Source organism: Tupaia chinensis, unplaced genomic scaffold (genome assembly GCF_000334495.1).
Source record: "Tupaia chinensis unplaced genomic scaffold, TupChi_1.0 Scaffold000159_1, whole genome shotgun sequence".
Taxonomy (NCBI): Eukaryota; Metazoa; Chordata; class Mammalia; order Scandentia; family Tupaiidae; genus Tupaia; species Tupaia belangeri.
The window spans coordinates 8,710,594-8,732,775 of NW_006159630.1; the positions used below are offsets into that span (position 1 = coordinate 8,710,594).

Sequence of the window (22,182 nt, forward strand, 5' to 3'; positions counted from 1 at the left end):
CCTAGGGTGAGGAGGATCCCCTCTGAGGATCCTTGGGGGCAGATCTCCAGTGGGGGAGTCCCTCAAGTGAGCTTTGGTTCTTAGGCTCCCCGATCCCACCTGTCCCTATCCCTCAGCCGTGGCGTATGCATAAGCCTGCCAGCATTACCTTGTACAGAACACTGTGCACCCCCGGTCCACGTGGCATGGGCTCAGGTCACTGTTGAGAAGCTGTGACAGTGAGCAGGGGAAAGTCCCCCCATCTGAGGTCCAGGTTCCCTTTCAGTAAAATGGAGGTAGTCACGGCCCCCTCCTCGCAGGCTAGCTTTGAGAGTCTGGGGCATAAATGTATGTTGCCTCACTACAATGCCTGGCACGCAGAGGTCCCCCTAGGTGGGAACAGTTGGTTGTAGCACTGTTTCTGTGGGGTCAGCCGGAACGCCCGGGCGCTGATTCACCTTGTGCGACCTCCGGCCCTTCTTATTATCCTGCACCCTTGCGGTGACCCATCTTGCTGAGCCCTGGCTGTAGATGGGGTAGGAGCAAAGCCTTCACCTGCCCAGGATATCTCTGATGGGATCCCGCTGCTCCGTGGGAGCCTCGCCTCCAACTTGGGCTTCGATGTCACTGGAGACAGGCCAGTCTCCGGTGAGGTGGGAGGGATGGTTATCATCCATCTCCTGCTCAGCTGGGGAGGCTCAGGCATCAGGAAGCAGCTGTTGGAGGAGATAGGGGTCCTAACCTCCCTGTACCCCCTGACACCAGGTTGTCATAGATGGCTCACTTTCTTCACTCAAACAATTAAGAGTAAAATGAGCACCTAGTAAACATGCCCAGCTTGAGAGTGAGGAAGAGAAAGAATGCAGAAGGAATGGGAGATTTTCTCATAGTTTTTAGAATTATTTTTAACTTTATTTTATTTATTTATTTATTTGACCAGAGAGGGACAGAGTGAGAGAGAGAGAGAGAGGGAAAGCGAGAAAGCAAGCTGCCAGGTCCAGAACTCAAACCACTGTCAGCTATGTGGGAGTCCAATGCCCTTAACCACCACACCACCTGCTGGCCCCCAGGAATGGGAGATTTTTCAGATGAGAGAGCAAGCGAGCGAGTGGATGGAGACCCAGTGTCACCCAGCCCCCAGCAGTACCTTTTACTGGACTGTAGCTGTCAAGCCCTAAGAACTAGCTTTCAACTGTTTTTGAAATTAAAATCTTTTCCTTAAGCCTTTGATGCTTTGGGATTTTTATTATTATTATTAAAATAGAATTGCCACAATAAAGAAAACTTTTTTTTCTAAAAAGTCAGTTTTCCTTTAAAGCCTAGCGTAACTTTTTAATTTTTCCCTGCCTGCCCTTTTAGTCAAACGCATATTTGTGTGGAGTTGGGACCGCGACGTGTAAACAAGTGTACATTCTGCCTTTCTCCCCTCCCCTCCCACTTCATGCCATCTGGTGAACAGCCTTCGTGTTGCGGCACGGTCTTCACAGTCCCGCCTTGCCTGACTGTCGAGTCAATAGCTCCTTGTTTTCGTAGCCATTCTTTCATTGCGGAATAGTAGGTTGTTTCCAGTCTTTTGTTAAGAAGGCTTGGATGACTCTGTGTATAGACTTTTCCCTCCTCTGAGCTAGTTCCATGGCGTAGGTTTCCAGGCCTGGCGGTCTCCGAGTCTCACTGTTTTGAAGAAACTTTGTCATAGTTGCGGGTGCCCTGGGACCACCCCATCCTGGGACTGCTTGAGCTCTGAGCAGCTTTCCGATCAGGCTTTTGTAACTTTCTCCTTTCGGAGTGGCTTCTCGTGGGAGGAAAGTCCTTCCTTCGCTTTCCCAGCTCTTAACTTGAGCAAGATGGTAACAGACACTGGAAGATCCGGCCTGGCGCCCGGCAGCGGGCCAGTGCGGCTGTCATCCGGGTCGCCTTTACGTGGGCTAAGGTGACCTGGGTTACTCATGATCTCCAAGACCTTGGGAAAGTTGCTTCTTACGCTGACAGCCTGACCAAGGACAGAGGGCCATGTAACCCCCTGAGCGTCCTCCAGCTCCGTCTCTGCAGGAGACATTGTGGGTGAGGGATTTTTAGCACCCCCTGGAGTACACAAGAAAATCCACTGGGGTATAGGAAAGAACATACCAGAATTTTATTTATATTAATTTTTTAAAAGAATTATTTATTTACTTTTATTCATTCATTCATTTTATTTTAATTTGACCAGAGAGATACACACATACACACACACACACAGAGGGAAAGTGAGAAAGCAAGCCACCAGACCCAGGACTCGAACCATGGTCAGCCATGTGGAAATGTCTAGCGGCTTAAGCACCACGCCACCTGCTGGTCCCTATTAATTATTTTTTAAAGAGGAAAAGTTAGGCAATTTAATGAAGACATGAAATGATGGTAGATGTGCATATAACCTTTGCAAAGGTGCGTATATTTGTAAATACACATGTATACACACATACACACACACACACACACACACACACGGGACCTCAAAAAGTTCATAGAAAAATGGAGAATAGAATTAAAATGCAAGTGTTTTTTGGTGCAAAACAAATTTGGGATTCTTGTAGAGGTTTTTCCACAATATACATTTTCCACAAACTTTTGAGACCCTTCATAGGCACACAAACCACACATTCAATGTGTTTTCACCCGCGCTTCTGCCAGTGCGTTGCAGTCTCTGTGGAAGCAGCCCTGGCTTTAGTCCATAGCTGAGGGCAAGTCCCTCAATTTGGGCTTTCTATCTCTGAACGCAGGATCTCACCACACCCAGGTATTTTAAGGGGATGTTTGACACAGATCTACAAATGGTACAGAGCCCTGACGGTGACAGCTCAAGTTCCCGTCGTAGGCTGTGTGCGTGTGTGACTATTTCAGCTCAGTATCTTACGACAGTGTGTCTTAACCTTCCGTGCAAACAACCTGCTTTCAGATCTGAGGGTGTCGGGCCAGTGTGTACAAAGGAGCCAAAAGATCCCAAATAGCACGAACGTCAGCGAAAACCACAACACAGTGCCCATTGAAGTCCCCCCTGGAGTCTCCAACGCACATCAGAACGCCCACAGTTCCTTCCATTCACTCCGTCCTCAACCCGCACACGCTCGAATAAAACAGTCTTCCCTTGACTGGCCTTCTCATCTCCGCAGGGTAAGGCTGGAGAGCGTTCCAGAAAGCCCCAGATCTTTCTCTGGCAACAAAAGCCTGAGCCCCCAGTCTCTCACAGACTCACGGCCCACAGTTTGCCGAGTCCCCCTAGCAGCCCCTTCAGGAGCCCGTTCAAGTGTCGGCCCTCCCAGAAAGGCCCTGGCCCACCAGGTGGGACCCACTTCAGAAGAGAGTGCTGAGCGGCCCTGGACGCCTGGGGTCCCTTAGATGCTGCCTTTCTCTCATGGACCATCAGGTCCTCAGCACCCCCTGATGTCTCTGCCTCTAAAACACCCCCTGAGTGTGCCTCTCTGAGCTCTCCTTAGCCACTCCCCTGCCCGGGCCTCCCTTCTCTCTGCCTAAGCTCCTGCCACAGCCACCAGACCCATCCTGCTTGCTTCCTCCATGTCTCCAATGGCAGGGGCCGCTGGGAACTTCCAAACATGCAGACTGGACCCTGGCCTGCCCCTCGCCTGCAGCGGCACCCAGATCCTGTGTGACCTGGTCCCCGGCTTCGGGGCTCCATTCTGTTCTTCAGACACCACGAGCTTGTTTCTCCCTCTGGACCTTTGCCCCTGCTGTTCCCTCTGCTTGGACTGGTCTTGACAGAGCCGGCTCCTTGCCTCATTCGGTTTTCGGCTCAAGGTGCCCTTTCCTCAGGGGCCTTCCCCCGCCGCCCCCTGCCATACTCAGATCACCGAGTGGAACCAGAGTGATGAGATACTGTTTTATTCACAGGTTTACACTGGCGTCCCCCCTTCACCTACGCTCACACTACGTGTGTTATTTTTACTGCTCTGTCTCCAGGGCCTAACAGGGTGTGTAGACGGGGGCAGGTCTGCAGTAAGTCCCTGAGTGAATGCATGAACGAATGAAGAGTAAATACATGATGCTTCTTGTAGCCAACCCAAGTCATGGCTGGTCGGCACCAAGTCCCCCTCAGCCTACTCCATTGTCAGGAGCTGGTGTCGGATGGACGGTTAGACCTACTCAGGGAAGCACGGTGGAGGAACAGCCCCCGGAGGCAGTGGTGTTGAAGCTGTGGCCCCTGTGTGCCAGGTGAGCTGCTGGGCAGCGGCCGAGTGGGAGGACTTCCCGGGCACCCAGGAGAGCTCTGGTCTGGCTCCTCGGGCCAGGCCACCAGGCGTGGCCACTGCCTGGGCGTTTGGAGTGGGGTGCACGGGTTCAGCCTGCTCTGTGTGGGGCTGCTGGCCTGGCCTGCCAGGGAGGGTGGCTAAGGGTCGGCCAAGGGTTATCCTCTTCAGTCTCAGGAGCGGGACATGCTGAGGGTAGGGTTGGTGTCAACCTTACCGGGGCCTGGCTCTTCTGGAAGGGCCCATTGCTCCAACTGTAAAAAAATGTTCCTTGGTCAGTGAGGCTCAGGGCCCTCCAGGGGCTCAGGAGAGCTAGGGAGAGCTGCTGGAGGAGTGGGAGGTGGCTTCTGGGTGGGGCCGGGGGTGTCCCGGCCAGGCCAGGCTCTGGGGAGTGGCTGCCCATCACCCGGCAGTCTTTTTTAGCTACTTCCCCAGAGCTGAGTCACAGATGCTTAGCAACACCCCTCCCAAAGCCACAGTTCCCGGGCGCCTGACCCCCTCCTGGGGTGGACACATGGCTGCTGCCTGCTTTCTTAAACTCCGTGTCCCGCTCCTCCCCCGTCCTCTCCATCTCTGTCAGAAGCTGGGAGTAAATCCAGGTCACTCAGGACCCAGGGCATTCCTCACTGGGGCTCAAAGGGGTCTCTTGGCCTGTCTGGTCCTAGCTCTCACTCTAAGACCCCGGGACCTGGCCTCACCCCCAGCCTGAACAGCGGGGCCCTGCAGCCCCTCCGTGCTGGGCCAGTGGGACAGAGGGGTGGCTTCTAGGCCCCGGCTTTCTACTGTCAGATCCTTCCCTGGTGGATATTAAAGATGGTTCTCCACAAGCCACAAGGCCTCGTTCCTACCCCGCAGGGCACAGACCACAGGAAGCAGATTGCAATGGGCAGAACTGTCACTGTCTTTCGGGGCGAGGAGGGCCTGGGCAGGATCTTGGAGGCCCCGGGCCTGGCCTAGGTTCGGTACACGTGAATGTGGCAATGCCACATGTGGATGTTACCTAAGTGTGCCCACTGTCCCCTCTTCCCTCCAGTACAGCCCTTCCTGCAACTGTGTACTGGGGGCCGTGCAGCTGATGGGATGGTGGGAGCCCCTGCCCCCACAGCTATCATGGCTGGGGTGCTTGGTCCCTCCGTGTGGCTACGGCTGTGGCTACGGCGGTCTGCCGCATCTCTGGGAGCCCTGGGTGGCTGGGCCTGTGGTTGCCTTTCCTTTTCTCTCTAATGAGCACTTAAGATGGGGAAACCGCAGTGCCTGAAAAAAAAAACACCCCCGGAGGTTCACTCTGGAGGTTCACGGCTTGAGCTAATTCCCTTCTTTGTCCGGGACCGAGACAGGACCTACCACCAATTCTGTCTCTTTTTTAAGTTTGTTTTTTTCTTATGTGGCGGAGGTGTGGGGAGACAGGCAGGCATCTCTGTAGGGTCTTCACACTGTACCCCACCCCAGGCCCAGCCAGCCAGGACCACGGATGCGTGCATGCCTCCCCCTCCCCAGCAGGCACAGGGGGGCCTCGGGGTGCCAGCCCAGGACCTTCCCATGTGGCTTCAGCATAGAGGGATGTTGTGCTCCAGCTGCACCACTGCGGCTGCCCGATTCCCACCCTCGACGTCCCCTCCCTGCCCTCGTTCTGTTGTAGTTGCTGTCTGGTGAACAGTGTAGACCGTATACTCCCATGCCTGTTTTACTCTAGGGCAGCGGTTCTTAAATCTGGGGCAGTTTTGCCTCCCAGGGGTCACTGAGCGGTGTCTTGAGACAGTTCGGGTTGTCGAGAATGGGGGATGGATGCTACCAGCATCTCGTGGTAGAGCCCAGGGGTGCTGCTAACCACCTGCAATGCACAGGTTGGCCCCACTCCCCAACAAAAAATGACCTAGCCCAGAGGCTCAGCAGTGTGGGAATCTGCTCTAGCATTACGTAAGAACTTTCTGGAGGCAACAGCCAGGCTCCTCCTTTCTCTGGACTCCCCTGGCAAGGAGGCCTCTTTTGCTGATGGGAACTGACCACTGGCATTCCCCACCAAAGGCCGGAGAAGGGCCTGGAGACCCTGCTTCTATCCCAGTTCCGTCCTTTGGGGCATAAACCTGGATATGTCATTTTGCATCAGTAAGCCTGTTTTCTCATCCCTGAAATGAACCCATTGCACCATTGTCCCTCCTGGCTCTCTGAGATGTCAGGGTTCTGTGGGTGGAGCCGGGGGCTGGACTGGGCTGCAGGCAGGTAAAAGACAAGGCCGAACCACCCCCACCTCGCTGCCAGCCCAGGCAGGTGCAGCAGGAGCTGGGCAGTGTGCTGGTACCAAGGCTGGGGCCGAAACCTGGTTGGATTTCCTTCTGTGACAGTAACAGGCATTCCCTGCCATCCCTTTCTCTTCATTATCCCAAGACGGTTTTCCCCAAGGTTTAGTCCGGGTGCCTGCGGCTGGCCCAGAGGGTTCCATGGTGTTTCGGGGTCAGCAGGATATTGCCTGTGGGCTGAACCCAGCCTCCCCTCTTTTCGAAATTAAGGTTGTGTGTGTGTGTGTGTGCACGCACGTGTACATGCATGTGTGTGTGTATTTAAGGCTCACTGCCTTATTACACAGGAAGAGTGAAATGGCAGAGACGCAGGAGGTGAGGTAACGTGAGAACTTTCTGGAGGAAGAGTCTGGGCCACATTGGCAGCTCCCCTAGGTGTGCCCTGTAAATAGCGTTGTCACAGCCACGCCCGCTCGTTTGCATATGTCCTGGCTGGTTTTGTGGGAGAAGACGACAGTGGGGGAGCTCTGACAGAGGCCTTATCAGCCAGGAGGCCGCTAAGTATTTACTGTTTGCAGAGTGCTGAGGGAGAGCAGGAGGGCAGAGCTGGGGGAGATTCAGGTAGGGTTTGGGCACTTCACTGTCCTCACTGTCCTCGGGTTTGGTGGGGAGAGAGCTGACCAATCACAGAGGGTCATCTCAAAGTCTTCCAGAAGAGTCCTCACCTGGCTATGAGCTGACTGCTGGCTGTGAGCGGGCTCAGGTCACCTACATGGCTGGTCCGAGCTGGTGCCTGGCGTCCACCATCAGCCAACAGGAACTTGGTTTGCTGCGTGACTGACTGAGCTCGAGGAGAGGGGACGTGTGCTGGGTGTGGGGGGGCGGCCACCCGGCGGGGCGGCAGCAGCAGCTGTTTGGTGGGAAAGGAGAGAGGTGGGGGCAGGGGAGAGGGCAGAGCCCTGGGGCTGAGCTGTGGGCTGGCGTGAGAGCAGGGTGGGAGAGACCGAGGGCTCAGGGAGGGCAGAGGGAGGTGTGGGCATCTGAGGATCGGGTGAGTGGCGCACGCCACCGGAAAGGATTCAGAGGTGAACAGACCCACTGGAACCCTCTAGAAGCTCAGAGCCCAGTGGGAAGATTGCAATCCGACCAACAGGGTTAGAACAAAGTAGCTGGTGACCACCAAGGGAAGGGACATCCAAAGTCTCCTGGGGGCCGGTGGCAGGGTGGCTGCGCCCTGGCTGAGGGAGGGTTCCCGGGAGCAGTAGTGTCCCCGCTGAGCCCTGAAGGGAGCTGGGGCTGCCAGGCCTTGGGTGTCGCCACTGGGAGTCCTGGCGCTCAGTGCTGGGCTGCGGCTGGAGCGGAGCGCCAGGGAGGGCAGTGGCGCACGCCATGGCTGCGAGGGAAGCAGGGTCTCACCACTGGATCGAGGCTTTTGCACTGGTAGGGGGGTCACTGTAGCCTGGAGAGGGACAGAGGAACAGGGAGACCTGTGAGGCCCATGTTGGCCACTGTGGGTGCAGTGGCTGAGCTGGGGGCAAAAGCTGGGTGAGGAAAGGGCCCCAGAACTTCGCTGCAGGGAAGGAGGCTGCTGCACTGGGGAGGGAGCTGGAATGAGCGTCCCTGGAAGAAGCACGCTGTCAGCAGGACGGGAGGGAGGACGCCCTGGTGGCCTAGTGCCACCTCTCACCCTGTCCTCTGTTAAGTCCCCACAAACATCTCTCCACCTTGCCCAGCGTCTACACGGCAGGGCTAACTTTGGGCCAGTTCTGGAGAGAGAGCGGGGCAGCTTGGACCCCAGCGCTGAACTTCAGTGTGGCCCTCCCGGAGCTCTGCAGGTGGTGCTGGGGCCCTCCAAGCTCTGCTCCTGCTGTTCTCTGGGTCCTGGTACATCGGCCCGGGCCTGCAGCTCCTGGGCTAGGCCAGTTCCGGTCTAGTCCCTGCCCCTCTCTGCCCCTGGTGATGAGAAACGGAGACATTTCCCAGCCTGGATCTCCCTGAGCCAGCAGAAGGCAGAGCCCAGCCAACAGCGTGGGGCCCCACAGTGGAGATGGTGCAGGCAGGTTCCTCATTTATGGGACACCTGTGAAGACTGGAAGGCCGGGGAGCCAGTTCTGTGGGTGCCCCGCCCCAGTTCTGATTGAGACGGAGCCATACCGCCCAGCGTGTGGGGTACCGAGCAGCCTTGCTGGCTCCCTGGGCCCTGCCTGTCTGCTCCCTTCTCTCTGAGGACAGTGACTCAGGTTGAGGTGTCACTAACTCCACAGGGACCGAGCTTAGACAGCAGGAAGAATCTGCATGTCTCCAGACTGGCTCTTCTCAGGAGTCAACTCGTGGGCTGAGTCTGTCACCTAGATGGCCGCCTCCCACATCCGACCGTCCTGTGTGGGTGGGGGGGAGGGACTGTCCTGTGCATGAAAGCTTTTGGTGTCAGGGACAGTGTCTGTGGCCGCTGGGACACTACCCAGATTTGCATCATCACTCCTCCGCCCGGAGAGCCTGGGAGTGAGCACACGGCCCGTTGCGGAGTGGGTTGCTGGCTTGTTGCATTTTGTAGAAGTGGGTATAAATGACAGCCGCTGGGCCGGTGGCGCTGCACACGTCCACCCCGTGTGACCCTTGTCTCCTGCTCTCTGCTTGCAGCCCAGTGATCTGTTTGTCATCGCCTGCCCCTGCCTGCTAGACTTGGACTTCAGATCTGAGCCCGGACCTGTCAGCTGCCCGGGGAGGGCCCCGTCCCCTCCTAGCCAGCAAGATGCCGATCCTCAAGCAGCTAGTGTCCAGCTCGGTGCACTCCAAGCGCCGCTCCCGCGTGGACCTCACAGCCGAGATGATCAGCGCACCGCTAGGCGACTTCCGCCATACCATGCACGTGGGCCGGGCTGGGGATGCCTTCGGGGACACCTCCTTCCTCAACAGCAAAGCTGGCGAGCCCGACGGTGAGTCCCTGGATGAACAGGCCTCCTCCTCCTCATCCAAACGCAGCCTCCTGTCCCGGAAGTTCCGGGGCAGCAAGCGGTCACAGTCTGTGACCAGAGGGGACCGGGAGCAGAGGGATATGCTGGGCTCCCTGCGGGACTCTGCCCTGTTCGTCAAGAACGCCATGTCCCTGCCCCAGCTTAATGAGAAGGAGGCTACGGAGAGGGGCTCCAGCCAGCTGCCCAAGAGCCTGTCCTCCAGCCCAGTGAAGAAGGCCAATGGTGAGGAGGGCAGCCAAGAGGAGGCGGGCGTGGGGGAGGGGGTGGCTCGGCGGAATGGGGCAGCCGGCCCCTACGTCCCCGACCCCCTCCTGGACGAGCAGGCCTTTGGGGACCTGACGGATCTGCCTGTTGTGCCCAAGGCCAGCCACGGGCTGAAGCACGCTGAGTCCATCATGTCCTTCCACATCGATCTGGGGCCCTCCATGCTGGGCGACGTCCTCAGCATCATGGACAAGGAAGAGTGGGACCCCCAGGAGGAGGGTGGCGACGAGGGCCCCAGCGGTCCAGCCCTGGCTCCCCCTTGTGCCGCAGCAGCCCCTCCGCGGGCCAGGCAGGAAAGCAAGGCTGGCCCGGACTCGTCTGCACTGGCCTCCCACGCTCTGGAAGATGAGGGGTGGGCGGCAGCAGCCCCCAGCCCAGGCTCGGCCCGCAGCATGGGCAGCCACACCACGCGGGACAGCAGCTCTCTGTCCAGCTGCACCTCGGGCGTCCTGGAGGAGCGCAGCCCTGCTTTCCAGGGGCCCAACGGGGCCCGGGCCGCTGGCTCCAGGCAGCCCGACAAGGAGTTCTCCTTCATGGACGAGGAGGAGGAGGATGAGATCCGTGTGTGAGGCGGCAGCGGGTAGCACTGGAGCTCTTGGCAGCATCCTCACCCTGCCCTCGCCCTGTTTTGACCTTTGACCTTATTGTGCAGGGCCAGTCGGGAGCCTGGCTTCATGTGGGTCACAGACCCTGGACCTCATGGCCGAGCCTGGGGGCCCTTGGAGGACCAGGAAGGCTGGCACAGATGCCTGACTTCACATACCCCTGCCTCCCGTGGCTGTACTCTGACAACAGGGATCAGTCTCCTCCCCGGCCTCCTGGTCCTCCACCCCGGCCCAGATGGATGCCACTGTCACCCTGAGTTCCTGCGGCATGCAGCAGGAGGGCGGCCTGGAGGACCGCGGCTCCGAGGCTGGACAGTGGCTCGCCCTTTCCCTGCTGGGGTTTCTGCTGTGACTGCTGGCGGCTGCTGGGACATGCGTGCGGCAGGAAGGGGTCGCACAGCCGAGGCCCTCCTGCCTTCCCTCTGGCTCCTGCACCTCCAGTCTGATGCCCCTGGAGTGAGGCGGAGCAGGTGGCCAGCCGGAACCGAGCTGAACACACTAAACACAGCCTCTGCGGGGGAAAAGAACAGGACTGGACGGAAGGGCTGTCCCCGGGCACCCTGCACGGTCAAGACAGCGCCCTTGCGAGATGACACTAGAACCAGGGCTGGGGCTTGCTCAGTCCCTGCGGGCTCGTTCGTTCTTTATTATTAAGCTGAAATCCTTATAGCTCAGTATCAGGAGCAGTGTTAACTAGATCTGCCACCGGGAGAGACAGATCCTTCTAGAAAAGTCTCCCCCGGGAAAATCTGCAGTGACTATTAGCATTCTAGAGTCTGGCGCTGTCCAGTGGCAAAGAAACCAGCTTACCTTGAGCTAGAACTTCCAGACTTCCGGAGTAGGGCTTCCAGAGTAGGACCACGCCAGCGGGTATCTGTGTGTGTCGTGCCCACCTGCCCCGCCCCTGGCTATTAACAGCTAGAGGAGGCCAGCATAGAAAATTCTTGGAAAATGATTTTTTTTTTAATAATAGGTTATTTCTATGGGGGGTACCTAGCTGCGTTTGGACCCTGTCATTCCCTCCCCTATGTCTGAGGCCAGGGCCCTGAGGGCGTGGTTGCCTCATTTAAGGAGACGCGAAACAAAACAAACCGAATGCAGAGTCGAGGTTTAGGTAGACAGAGATCCTTCTTAATACGAGTATGTCCCACGCAATATTTGGAACACACTTATGCTCAGAAAGCCTTTGTTGTGTTCTGAAATTCAAGATTCCCCCACTTCCTGTAACCCTACCCCAAGGATAGAGGAGGAGTTGGAGCAGGAGTCCGGGGGTGACTGCCCGGAACAGGCTGAGTGCCTCCCGTCTCTGGGTAGCCAGCAGAGGAGGGGGGACAGGTGGGCACAGGAGCAGGGGCCATGGCGCGGGCTCCACGCCCCTTTCTTGCCAGGTCCTGACTCAGACACCACTTGGTTCCTGAGCCCAGCCTGCGGCGCTCCTGTTTTCCTGCAGGGGAGGGCTCAGAAGCCCTGCCGGCTGCCCTTGAGACCCACCTGGTCAGTTCCAGATCCTAAACTGTATTATTTTTTTCATGGTATTGTTAAAACAGTGAGGAAACATTAAAAAGACCCTATAGCACAACAGTGTCTGTCTCCACTTTGGGGGAGGATTGCTCCAGGGAGGGGGTATGGAATGGGGTGCTGGGGCCAGCCCGGCCCTGAAGCTCTGGGGGCCTCAGAGAGCTCCTCTCTGTCCTTTAGGCCCCTCCCTCCCCATCCTGCACTCATCCAGAGCCTCTTCAATGACCAAGGCCCCATGGGCTCCTCTGCCTGGGAGGTCCTCAGGGCACTGGGACCTGGGGGCCACTGCCACATTACCAGTCGGGGCCCTTGGGCACTTGGTCACTTAGCAGCCCATTCTCGGTAAAACGGGAACCCTGACACACACAGGGCGGGTGCGGCACGGGACTGTTAGACCAGGAGGCTCTGTTCTAAGCCCCTGGTGCTGCCAGGACGTGGCTGGCTGGCATCGAAGCTTCTACCCTCAGCTCCTGGGGTCCGGGCAGGGGACCACCCCTTCTGACCCTCCCCTTTACTGCCCAACCCGGAGAAGATGCTCATAGGTGGCAGGCTCTGGGTTCAGCCTTGTTCTCGGGGAGGGGGACTCTCAGGGGCGCTCTTTTCCAGATGCAGAAATGTGCCCCAGAGGCCCTTTCCCCACCATTGCTCCTGGGTAACCTCAGGAGACAAGGCTGGGTCAGTCCCAGGCTGGTGACCCCTCGGCCCGGGAGTGGACCTGGCCAGGCCTGGCTCTGCTGGGGATCCCAATGCGGCTGAGTTCCTGGTGGGAACTGCCCCTTCCTGAGCATCCACAGAGAAATGTGGACACACCACTCAGCGCTCCCTGGGAAGCAGCTAGAGGCATAATTAAAACGTCACCCAGGGCCTGCTGCCCCAGACAGGCCCATTGGAGCTAATGAGGGACCTGGCTGAGCAGAGTTAAATGCCGGGCAGTGCCGTGGCCCTGAGGGGAGAAGGGGTGAGGTCCAAGCGGGGGACAGGGTCCCTGCGTGCTGCGTGCTGCCAGCCAACTCCAGGGCCATGGAGAGAGGAGGGACCACACAGGGGAGGTAAGGCCAGGCAGATGGAGGGGCTGTCCCTCCCAGACTCGGTGTAAACCACCCACCCCCACTAACAAGGGGCCCTGGGTCTCGGAAGGAGCCAGCATCCAGCTCTGGGATCCAGGTTTTAGGCACACAGGGAGACCCAGGGGCCTGCACAGAGGTGGCTTCATCTGCTGGAGCCCGTGGTTGGCTGAGGGCTCGCAGACCCCCTGGATGAGAACAGGCTAACCAGGCCTCGCAGGCCCCCTGGAGCCCTGGGCATGGCTCTGTCGAGATTCGCCAGGTGGCAAATCTTTCTGTCTCTGGGCACGTTCAGACTTGCCATCCCTAAAAGCAGGCCTAGCTCAGTGTTTTCAACTCCACCAGCAGCTGAGCTGGTGAGCTCGAACCCTCTTACAGACAGAACCAGTGCTTCCCTGGTGGCGCTGGAGTGGGGCTCTGTGGGGCCCCTTTCCCCTGGAATAGCTCGAAGCACAGCCCGTCCGGATGGCCACCCAGTACCTCCAATTCCGACCTCAGCCAGTGCTTTCCCAATGGGCCTGGGAGTGAGCTGGCATCTCAGCTGCTTCCTGCCCCGCCAGGCCAGCCCTGCCCTCATCCAGCCATCTCTCCCACACCCCCCACCCCCGAGGGGCTCTGCTGATATTTAGCGAACACAGGCCTCTGAGTGTGATGGGGGCTGTGAGTGAGAGCGGTAATGACGGCCACATGCCGGGCACGGTTCTCTGCATGGCCTCATTCAGTTCCGACAGCTCTAGGGTGGTGCTGCTCCTGTCACTCCCATTTCCGCCCAGGGCCAGCGAGGGAGGGGCTGGGACGCCGGCCAGGCATGGCCCCCACCCAGGTCCTTTCTCACAACCACTCGGCTCTCTCTCCTGACCTGATGGTTTGCACTTTGGGACCAGGATGGGCCAGTGGCCTGGCTGGGAAGGGCAGTGCAGAGGCCCAGCTGGGAGCCTGGCAGGTGGTGTGCCTGTCTCCCACGGGGATGCATGCCCGAGGGAAGGGGAGTACTACTGCTGTGGGGCGAGACCCTGCTGCTCCACCTCGTCCAGAGGCCTGGCCAGCCCTGCCCACAGGGAGCACAAGGACCCTGACCTCAGCAGGCTCACCCAGCTGGTCTCTTGTCTGCTGGGCAGGACCAGGGCTGAGTTTGGCACTCGCCTCTCAAGCCCGCAGCCTGGGCCTGCATTCCCGTTGGCCCTGCTGGTCCTGCACGGTGTTCACCTCCGACCCCATCACACACACAGCCATCCCCTCCTCTGTCCACGAGGCACACCCCTGTCCAGCAGAGGGTGGACAACAGGAATACAGGATGTCTGGACACAGGGAGTGGAGATTCTAAGAATGCTCAAAGCTCAGGGTCTGGTCACACGCCCACCTACCCTCTGCATTTTAGAGGGAGAGCGAGGCTGTGAGAACAAGGGACTGAGCACAGTCCCCACATGGGGCAGCGCACAGATCATGAATCCGCCGGGATGACTTTGGCTCCTGGCCTGGCATCGGGGGCAGGCCGGAGGCTGACGAAGAGCTCATGCAGCTGCTCAGAGAGCTGAGAGTGTGGTCGGTGCCGGGGTGCAGGACGATGCCAGAACCAGAGTGGGGCGGGGCGGGGCGGGGAAGCAGGCTGTCCTGGTGCGCCCCATATTCCTCACCCTCCTCGGCCCACCTCAACCCTCCCCTCAGGCTCCCCAGGTGCCCCCACTCTCCACATTCGGGTAGGTGCCCTCCCTGGCACGCCCACTGCACACAGTTCATCCCTAGGCCCTGAAGGCCCTGAGTCAAGATCCTGGAGAGGAAAGGGATAGAAATGGGAGTGCCGATCTGTCCACGTCCCCTCTGCAACCTCCTCTGGGCCCCTGGCTTCCTGCCACCAGACAGATGGGAGACTGGAAAGGCCCTCCTGAGGGAGGGAGCAGGCAAACGCTGGTGGTTTCGCCTCTCAAACCTGTTGCTCTCCCCAACTAAGCCACACTCTCCAAGAGGGAAACTCCCAGGAAGGGACAGGAGGGGACAAAGGTAGCTGCCTTCCCCAGCAAGAATCCAACCCTGACATGACACTTGACACGTTAAAAAAAAAAAACAAAAAAAACTTGTCAAGGCCACAGGGCTTTGTTGAATTTTGTTTTCCAATTCTGCTCTCCTTTGTTCCAAAAAGGATTGAAGGCAGCTTACAAAAAATACAATAGGATAAAAATAGATCGGAGAGAAAACAACACAGGGACAAACAGTACAAAGAGCCAGGAGGATAATACACAGAAATGTTTTCTGGTTGGGCCTCCACAGTTCTCCAGTGGGCTGCAAACTGGACTCTGAGCTTCCTGCCAGGCAAGGTGAAGAGGGAAAGCTGCCTGTTTCAAGATTCACAAACTCCACAGGTTAAAATAGATCCAGAAGCAGCTCAGCCTTTTCTGACACAGAGGTCTGGGATCTCTGAAAGGAAGGGAAGGTTTCCCAGGCAACAGCCTCAACACCAGTCTTATAACAGATGGCTACAGTCTGGATGTTTGTGTCGGAGAAATTCATATGTTGAAATCCTCACTCCCAAGGTGATGGTATTAAGAGGTGGGGCCTGTATGAGGTGACTAGGTCTTGAGGACAGAGCTCTCATAGATGGGCTTAGTGTCCTTAAAAAGAAGCACCTGAGAGACCCCTCACCCCTTTCACTGTGAGAGGACACAGAGAAAGTGCCACCTATGAACCAGGAAATGGGCCCTCACTGATCTGTTGGTGCTTTGATCTTGGGCTTCCCGGCAGCCCTCAGAACTGTGGGAAATAGACTTCTGTCGTGGACAGCCCACCCTGCTTTGTTACAGCAGCTTGGACAGACTAAGGCCCAGGTACAGTCTCCCAGCCCCGGCAGGAGGCCTTCCGCAGAGTCGCTCAGTGTAAGCCGCGGGCTTGATGCCAAGGCAGATGAGAAACTGGGTCTGTGGAGGGCCGGCCCCCAGAGGCCCACGTCATTTATCCGAGAGATGCACTTTCGAGCCGCCCAGGGAAGGCTTCTCCACCGGCGCTATTGATGTGAGTGGCTGGGTCACTCTTTGTCAGCGAGGCCTGACCTCCCACCCTCTACCAGCTAGATGCCAGAGCGCCCCCTCACGGCGTGGCAGTCAGAAGGGTCTCCAGACATTGCCAAGTGTCCCGTCGGGTGCTGGAAACCAATACCCCCGAGGGTGGGTGGTAGGGCACCTCTCTCTCTCTTTCTTCCTCCTTTCTTTCTTTCTTTCTCTCTTTCTTTCTTTCTTTCTTTCTTTCTTTCTTTCTTTCTTTCTTTCTTTCTTTCTTCTAATTCCTTCTTCTCTTTCTTTCTTCCTCTTTTTTTCTTCTTTTTCTTTCTTCCTTCTTCTCTCTCCTTTTTTTTAAAAATTTTTTTATGAAGGCCTATTTAAGACAAATGAAATGTTTTCAGGTCACATGTTTCTTATGTAAAGCAAAAGAAATTTGTTCTATGGAGTCCTGTAAAGGAAACTGTTACACTTTATTTTAAATTAATTAAGAAAATTGGCCCTTGTTTTTAGCCAGCAAAGTGTCATGTGAGGGCATCCTTAGGGCATGGTTACACAGAGGTGGCCTTCCAGTATTCTTCCTGAAGACTGAGGGCCAAATTGGGAAGGCGACCCTGGCCTGCCCTCTGCAATTCAAGGGTGGTCAGCGGGCCGTGCCATCTCCCGGCCGACCTGGAAGGTGACGCAGGATCAGTATCATTGCTCATAGCCAAGGTCCCTCCCCTGGCCTCAGCCAGTCCGTGACTGCAGAGAGTTTGAGGCTGTACTCCCTGAAAAGCGAAACCCACAGTACAGGCTCCCCGGTTTATTCGCCTGGTATCCACCAAGTACCCACTTAGTGCCAGCACCCCGCGAGGTGCTGGGGTAACAGCAGACAGGACAGACACAGTTCCAAGGTGGACCCTGAGTGTTGTGGTCCCCTAACTTTTGCAAGGTGTTAAAATGAGGTCAATGACTGTTGTATAACCATGACAATATTCACGTTATATAGTAAGACCCTTTGTTCTATCTAAAGGTTCACATATTTTCCTCTGTTTTTAAAGGCGATCAGGGCTGACTTGTGGTACAGTGGTAACACGCTGCTCAAGAGAAGCTAGATCCCATATGGCAGGGTTCAGACCCCGGCTGATCAGCCTGAAACACCCTGGGCAAGACCCAAGGCACTGGAGGCCTGGAGAAGGGGGCCGTGGCACTGCCAGGCTCCGGAGCATGCTCCTCTCTTTCTCACTCTCACGTGCACGCACACTACCAGGATGAAGGAAATCATTTTTTTTTTAAAAAAAAAAGACAGATTTTTTCTATCGGGAGCGTGCACTCGCTGGAGAGACAGAGACCGAAAGCGAGAAATCAATACTGGTGGCGAGGTGGGATGGCCACGCTGCAATCCCTTCTCCTCTACTCTCTTCTTGGGATTTTGGGCACGCGTGCACACACGCCTGGTGTGTTTCAAGTCTCAGAATCCTAGACTCGAACCACAGTCAATCATGTGGGAGTCCAGCAATGTAACCATTACACCATCTGCTGGTCCCAACAAATTGGTTTTTAATGAAAGAAAACATTTCCATAGGCCCCCTAAAGGACTGAGGGTCTGTGTCCGTTGAGCCTAGAAGAGAAGTGCCCTGCACAGGCTGTGGCCTCAGGACTTGGGGCAGAGCAGTGAAGAAATATAATTTATGGGACCAGCAGTTAGCATAATGGCTATGTCGCTGCACTCCCACGTAGTCGACCGCGGTTCACGTCCCGGACCCGGTGGCTTAAAACTCACGCCAGGTGCATGTGCGTGCGTGCCCAAGATCCCGAGAGGAGATTGGAGGAGAAGGGATTGCAGCGTGGCCATCCCCCCTGGGGGGTGATTTCTCACTTTATGTCTCTCTGTCTCTGTCTGTCTGGTGAGCGCACGCGCCTTATAGCAAAAACCTCTGAAAAAAAATGCAATTTATGAGACCATGCAAAACCAGCATTGCTCATAGGGCTAAGGGCTCGGGAGAAGCCAGGAATGACCCATTCTTTAGATACGGCGATGGGGTGGGGTGGGGGCTCCCGAGGAGGTGGCATTTAACCCAGACCGAAAGCATGAGGAGGAGCCTGTGATGTGGAGGGCAGGGTTGGGCACGTTGCAGGGATCAAGGCGACACCCTGCTTTTGGCTTCAGGGTCCAATGGTGACATTCCGAGATGGGAGACTGAGGGAGGGACTGGTTTGGGGAATGTCGGTTTGGTCTCAGATAAAATAAAGCCATTTCGGACAGAAAGGGCAGGAAGCCTGCTGCCAGGAAGCGAGTGCCGCGGATGGAGTGTCAAGTCCCCGAATGCTTCGGTGGGAGCCCTGGCACGGAGAGGGATGGGCTGAGGAGTCGCAAGCGGGACGTGCATTGGGAGGTGACTAGTTGAGATGAGGTCACAGAGGGGGAGACGGTGATGGGATCAGTATCTTGAGAAGAAGAGACCGGAGCGCCGTCTTGCTCTTCCTGCTACGTGAGAACACAGCGAGAAGGTGGCCGCCTGCCAGCCCAGAAGGGAGCCCTGGCCGGGAAGGGAATCTGCCGGCTCCCTGCTCTCGGCCTTCCCAGAGCCCTGAGGGGTGTCTGGGGAAACCGCCGAGTCTGCAGCGCTCTGTTCCAGCAGCCCGAGGTGCTCAGAGAGCCGGCCACCGCCGTCGGCTGGGAGATGGAGTCCAGGCCTCGCCATGGGGGCAGAGCGAGGGCAGCTGAGGAGCACCCGATGGGAGGGAAGGTCAGGCCGGACGTGGTCCCTGCGCTCTGCCGAACCTCCCTCAGCACCCCCTCGGGGCTGGGGCAACTTAGCAGGCTGAGAGTGTGGGGAGCTGCCGTCTGCCTCCTGCTCCTGCCACCCACACCCGCTGGGCTTTGTACACAGCGTGGCACAATCGACTCCTTGTCGATAGTCGGGGCCTGGAGGGTTTTTCCATCTGTCCTATCTGCCTTGTGACCCAGGAGTTATTTAGAGGTTAGCAGACCGGAGGGCAGTCTGTGGTGACCAAATGGAGTTTTTCTCCCGGACCTAACTGACCCCAAAGCAGATCAAACTTGTGACCTTGGACCCCCCTTCACCAAAGGGAGCACACAGGCCATGGCTGGAGGATCGATCCATCGGGGTCCACAGCCAGCCAGCGGCTCACTGTTCTAGAGACTTCCTCTGCCTCCTCCTCGTCGGGCGGCCACTCCGTGGGGAACACGGGACCAGCCTCTGAGAGGTGGGAGTACATATTAGAGTGTCATTACTGTTTATCTGGACCATACATGTTTTTCTATTTCTGTATTCATTTGTAATTGCCAGAGGGCATGTGGCATGGTCACACTATAATCCCACCTCAGGTTCTCCATCCTGTTGAGATTTGGGGCACACACACACACCCCTGGTGTGTTTTCAAGCCACTAGGGCTGGGATTGGAACCATGGTTGGCCATGTGGGATCTGGCATCCCTACCCACTGCACTCTGGAGCCCGCCCTGTATTTTTCTCTTTAGAAAGCATGGAATACCTTAAGGCTGAGGAAGAAGCTCTCCTTTCTGGGGCTGCTTTTCAACAACTGGCACACGGTCTGCCGGCTGTTCTTCCTTCCTGCCCTCTTTGGAGCTGGACTGGACTTCGTAGCCAGAGGGCTTGTTCTAAAAGGCAAGTCTGCTTCAGCATTGCCAGGCAGTCTTCTGTGGTGACGCCCCAAGGTCTCAGGTTCAAGGCCCTTCCCAAGCCTGGACCTCCTAGTCCCTGGGGCCTGTCAACAACTGGCTTGCCAGACGACCCTACAGACCCTGAAAGGGTTTCCCTCATACACCCTGTCCCCATAGCCCTGCTTGCCTCCTACCTGTCTACAGCTTGTCTGCCTCCTCCCAGGAGCCTTCCTAGTGAGAGCTCAGCGGTCCCCTAAGAGCTCCCTACATGCCTTCTGTTAGCAGCACCCGAGGACTCCACTGCCTGCCGTGCGTTGCGTGTTTCTCTGTATCATCTCCTTATTGTTGCTGAAAAAGCCATCGAAGGGCATTGGCTTAAGGCAACACAAGCACGTCATCTGACAGAGGTCAAAGGGCTTCCACCGGGCTAAAGTCAAGGCACTGCAGAGTGGCGGTCCTCCTGCAGGACCCAGGGGCCAGTCTGCTTCCCAGCAGCCTTTCCCAGCAGCCGGAGGCCATTCGCACGCCTTGGCTCGCGACCCCTTCCTCTACATCTTCAAATCTCTCTGTCTGTGTTCTCTTCTTCCTCATTCATCTGATCCTCCTGCCCCCCTCTTAGAAAGGTCCTTGTGATGATATTGGGTCCACCCGAATAATCCAAATAAATAAATAATTTCTTTTTGAATTTTTTTTTTCTTTTGGAGAGGTTTTTGCTATAGGGCATGTGTGCTCGCCAGAAAGAGACAGAGAGATAGAAAGCAAGAAATCACCCCCCCCCGGAGGGATGGACATACCACAATCCCTTCTCCATTCTCTTCTGCGGATCTTAAGCATGCATGCACATGCACCCAACATGAGTTTAAGCCACCAGGTCTGGGACTTGAACTGCGGTCAGCTACATGGGAGTCCAGCGACATAGCCATTACACCAACTGCTGGTCCCGCCATCTCAAGATCCTTAACTAGGGCCAGCTGGTGGAGTAATGGTTGAGGTGCTGAACTTCCATATGAATGACCGCGGTTTGAGTCCCAGACCTGGGTGCTTGAAAATCATGCCGGGTACGCGTGCGCATGTGCCCAAAAATCCTGAGAGAAGGATGGAGGAGAAGAGACTGTGGCATGGCCAACCCCCAGGAGGTGAGTTCTCACTTTCTCTCTGTCTCTCTGGAAAGCACATGCATCCTATGGCAAAAATCTCTCTCCAAGGAAAAAATACCTTTAACTAATCCCATCTGCACTGTCCTTTTTGCCACAGAATGTGACATGTCACAGGGTCTGGGGATGAGGATGTGGGCATCTTTTGGGGGCTCATTATTCTGCCATCCACACTCTCCCAGGTGAGCGGCTCCGTCTTGTATGCTCTGTGTTCTGCAGAGTGGGTACACGTAAAAACTGAATGAGTGAGTGAGTACATAGCTCCCCCAGGCAGGGTGGGGCAGCAGCCACATGAAGGAAGCTGAAGGACTGTGGGCGAGGAGGAAGAGTCTGGAGCAAACTGCCCCACCGCACTCCTGCCAGCTCAGGCTCGCCCACAGTCTGGCCCGCGGCGTCCACTCTCACAACTCCCCGTGCCAGGCACCCGCAGGTACTTTGCACCTGGCCTCGGTGCCCCATAGGGGTGCTCCTTGGTCCCATTTTACTGATAGGAAATCTGAGACTCAGAGAGAGGTGATTTACTGCCTGGCCAGGGATTGTGGCTGCTGGCGGACGCTGCTGGGATTTGAACTCTGGTCTGTCTGATATCACTATCTGTGCCCTTTGCACCAACTCAGAGTACCCAAGTGGGGACAAAGGCAGGTCTCAAGATAGAATGGGCGGGGTGTGCCCACACTGCCCCAGCACAGCCCTGGCAGCAGTTGATCCAAGGCCAGGGGGCCGCGATGACCTTGCCAGCCCTGCAGCCAGAGCTTTCTAACGCCCTGCCCCCTGCTTTTCAGAGCAGTGAATTCCGAAAGGGAAAAGCTGGGATGGTGATGACTCAGGACGCGTGCAGCAGAGGAACCGGCAGCCTCATAATGACGGTGATTACCAGCCCGCGCCACTGTTTATACAGTGATTCGGTGGCCGCTTTCCACCCACAAATTAATTAATAAGGGAAAACTCAAGTGCCTTGGGTAAATGCCAGGGCCCAGAAGAGCGATGTGAGGCTACAGAGGAGACACACAGGGCTGGGGCACCCAGGCTGCCAGCCCCAGCCCCTCCTCAAGGACATCGCCACAACCCGTCAGGCCTGGGAGCCTTTTCTTTCTTTTTTTTTTTTCTTGGAGAGGCTTTTGCTATAGGTCACGTGCGCTTGCCAGAACGACAGAGAGAGACAGAGAGACAGAAAGTGAGAAATCACCCCCCAGGAGGGATGGCCACGCCGCAATCCCTTCTCCTCCATTCTCCTCTTGGGATCCTGGGCATGCACGTACATGTGCCCGGTGTGAGTTTAAGCACCAGGTCCGGGACTCAAACCGTGGTCAACTCTGTGGGAGTCCAGTGACATAGCCATTACTCCAACTGCTGGTCCCATCTATTTTTTTTTTTAAATTGCTTCCATGAGTGAGAGACGGACAGAGAGAGAAAGGACCGCCAACAGGGTCTTAGCACTACGCTCCACCCCAGCCTCGAACCAGCCCCAGACTGTGGGCAGGGACACGTCCAGTGAACCAAGGCGGGGGGGGGGGGGGGAAAGGCCCGC

At 56.8% G+C, this 22,182-nt stretch overlaps 1 protein-coding gene across 4 annotated transcripts in view; it reads left to right on the forward strand.

The window, feature by feature from the left end:
- The window catches only part of CDC42EP4 (CDC42 effector protein 4), a 23,029-nt gene extending 11,152 nt beyond the window's left edge, over positions 1-11,877 (forward strand). For 3 of the 4 annotated variants that reach the window (XM_006145861.2, XM_006145862.1, XM_027770807.1), the window contains exon 2: positions 9,098-11,877. In XM_006145861.2, coding sequence (XP_006145923.1) covers positions 9,210-10,265 — 1,056 coding nt within the window. In that variant the 5' untranslated portion in view covers positions 9,098-9,209 and the 3' untranslated portion in view covers positions 10,266-11,877. Of the gene's footprint in view, positions 1-3,810; positions 4,186-9,097 lie in introns of those variants that run through there. The other variant, XM_006145863.3, reaches the window with a different exon arrangement.
- The last annotated feature ends 10,305 nt before the right edge of the window (positions 11,878-22,182 follow it).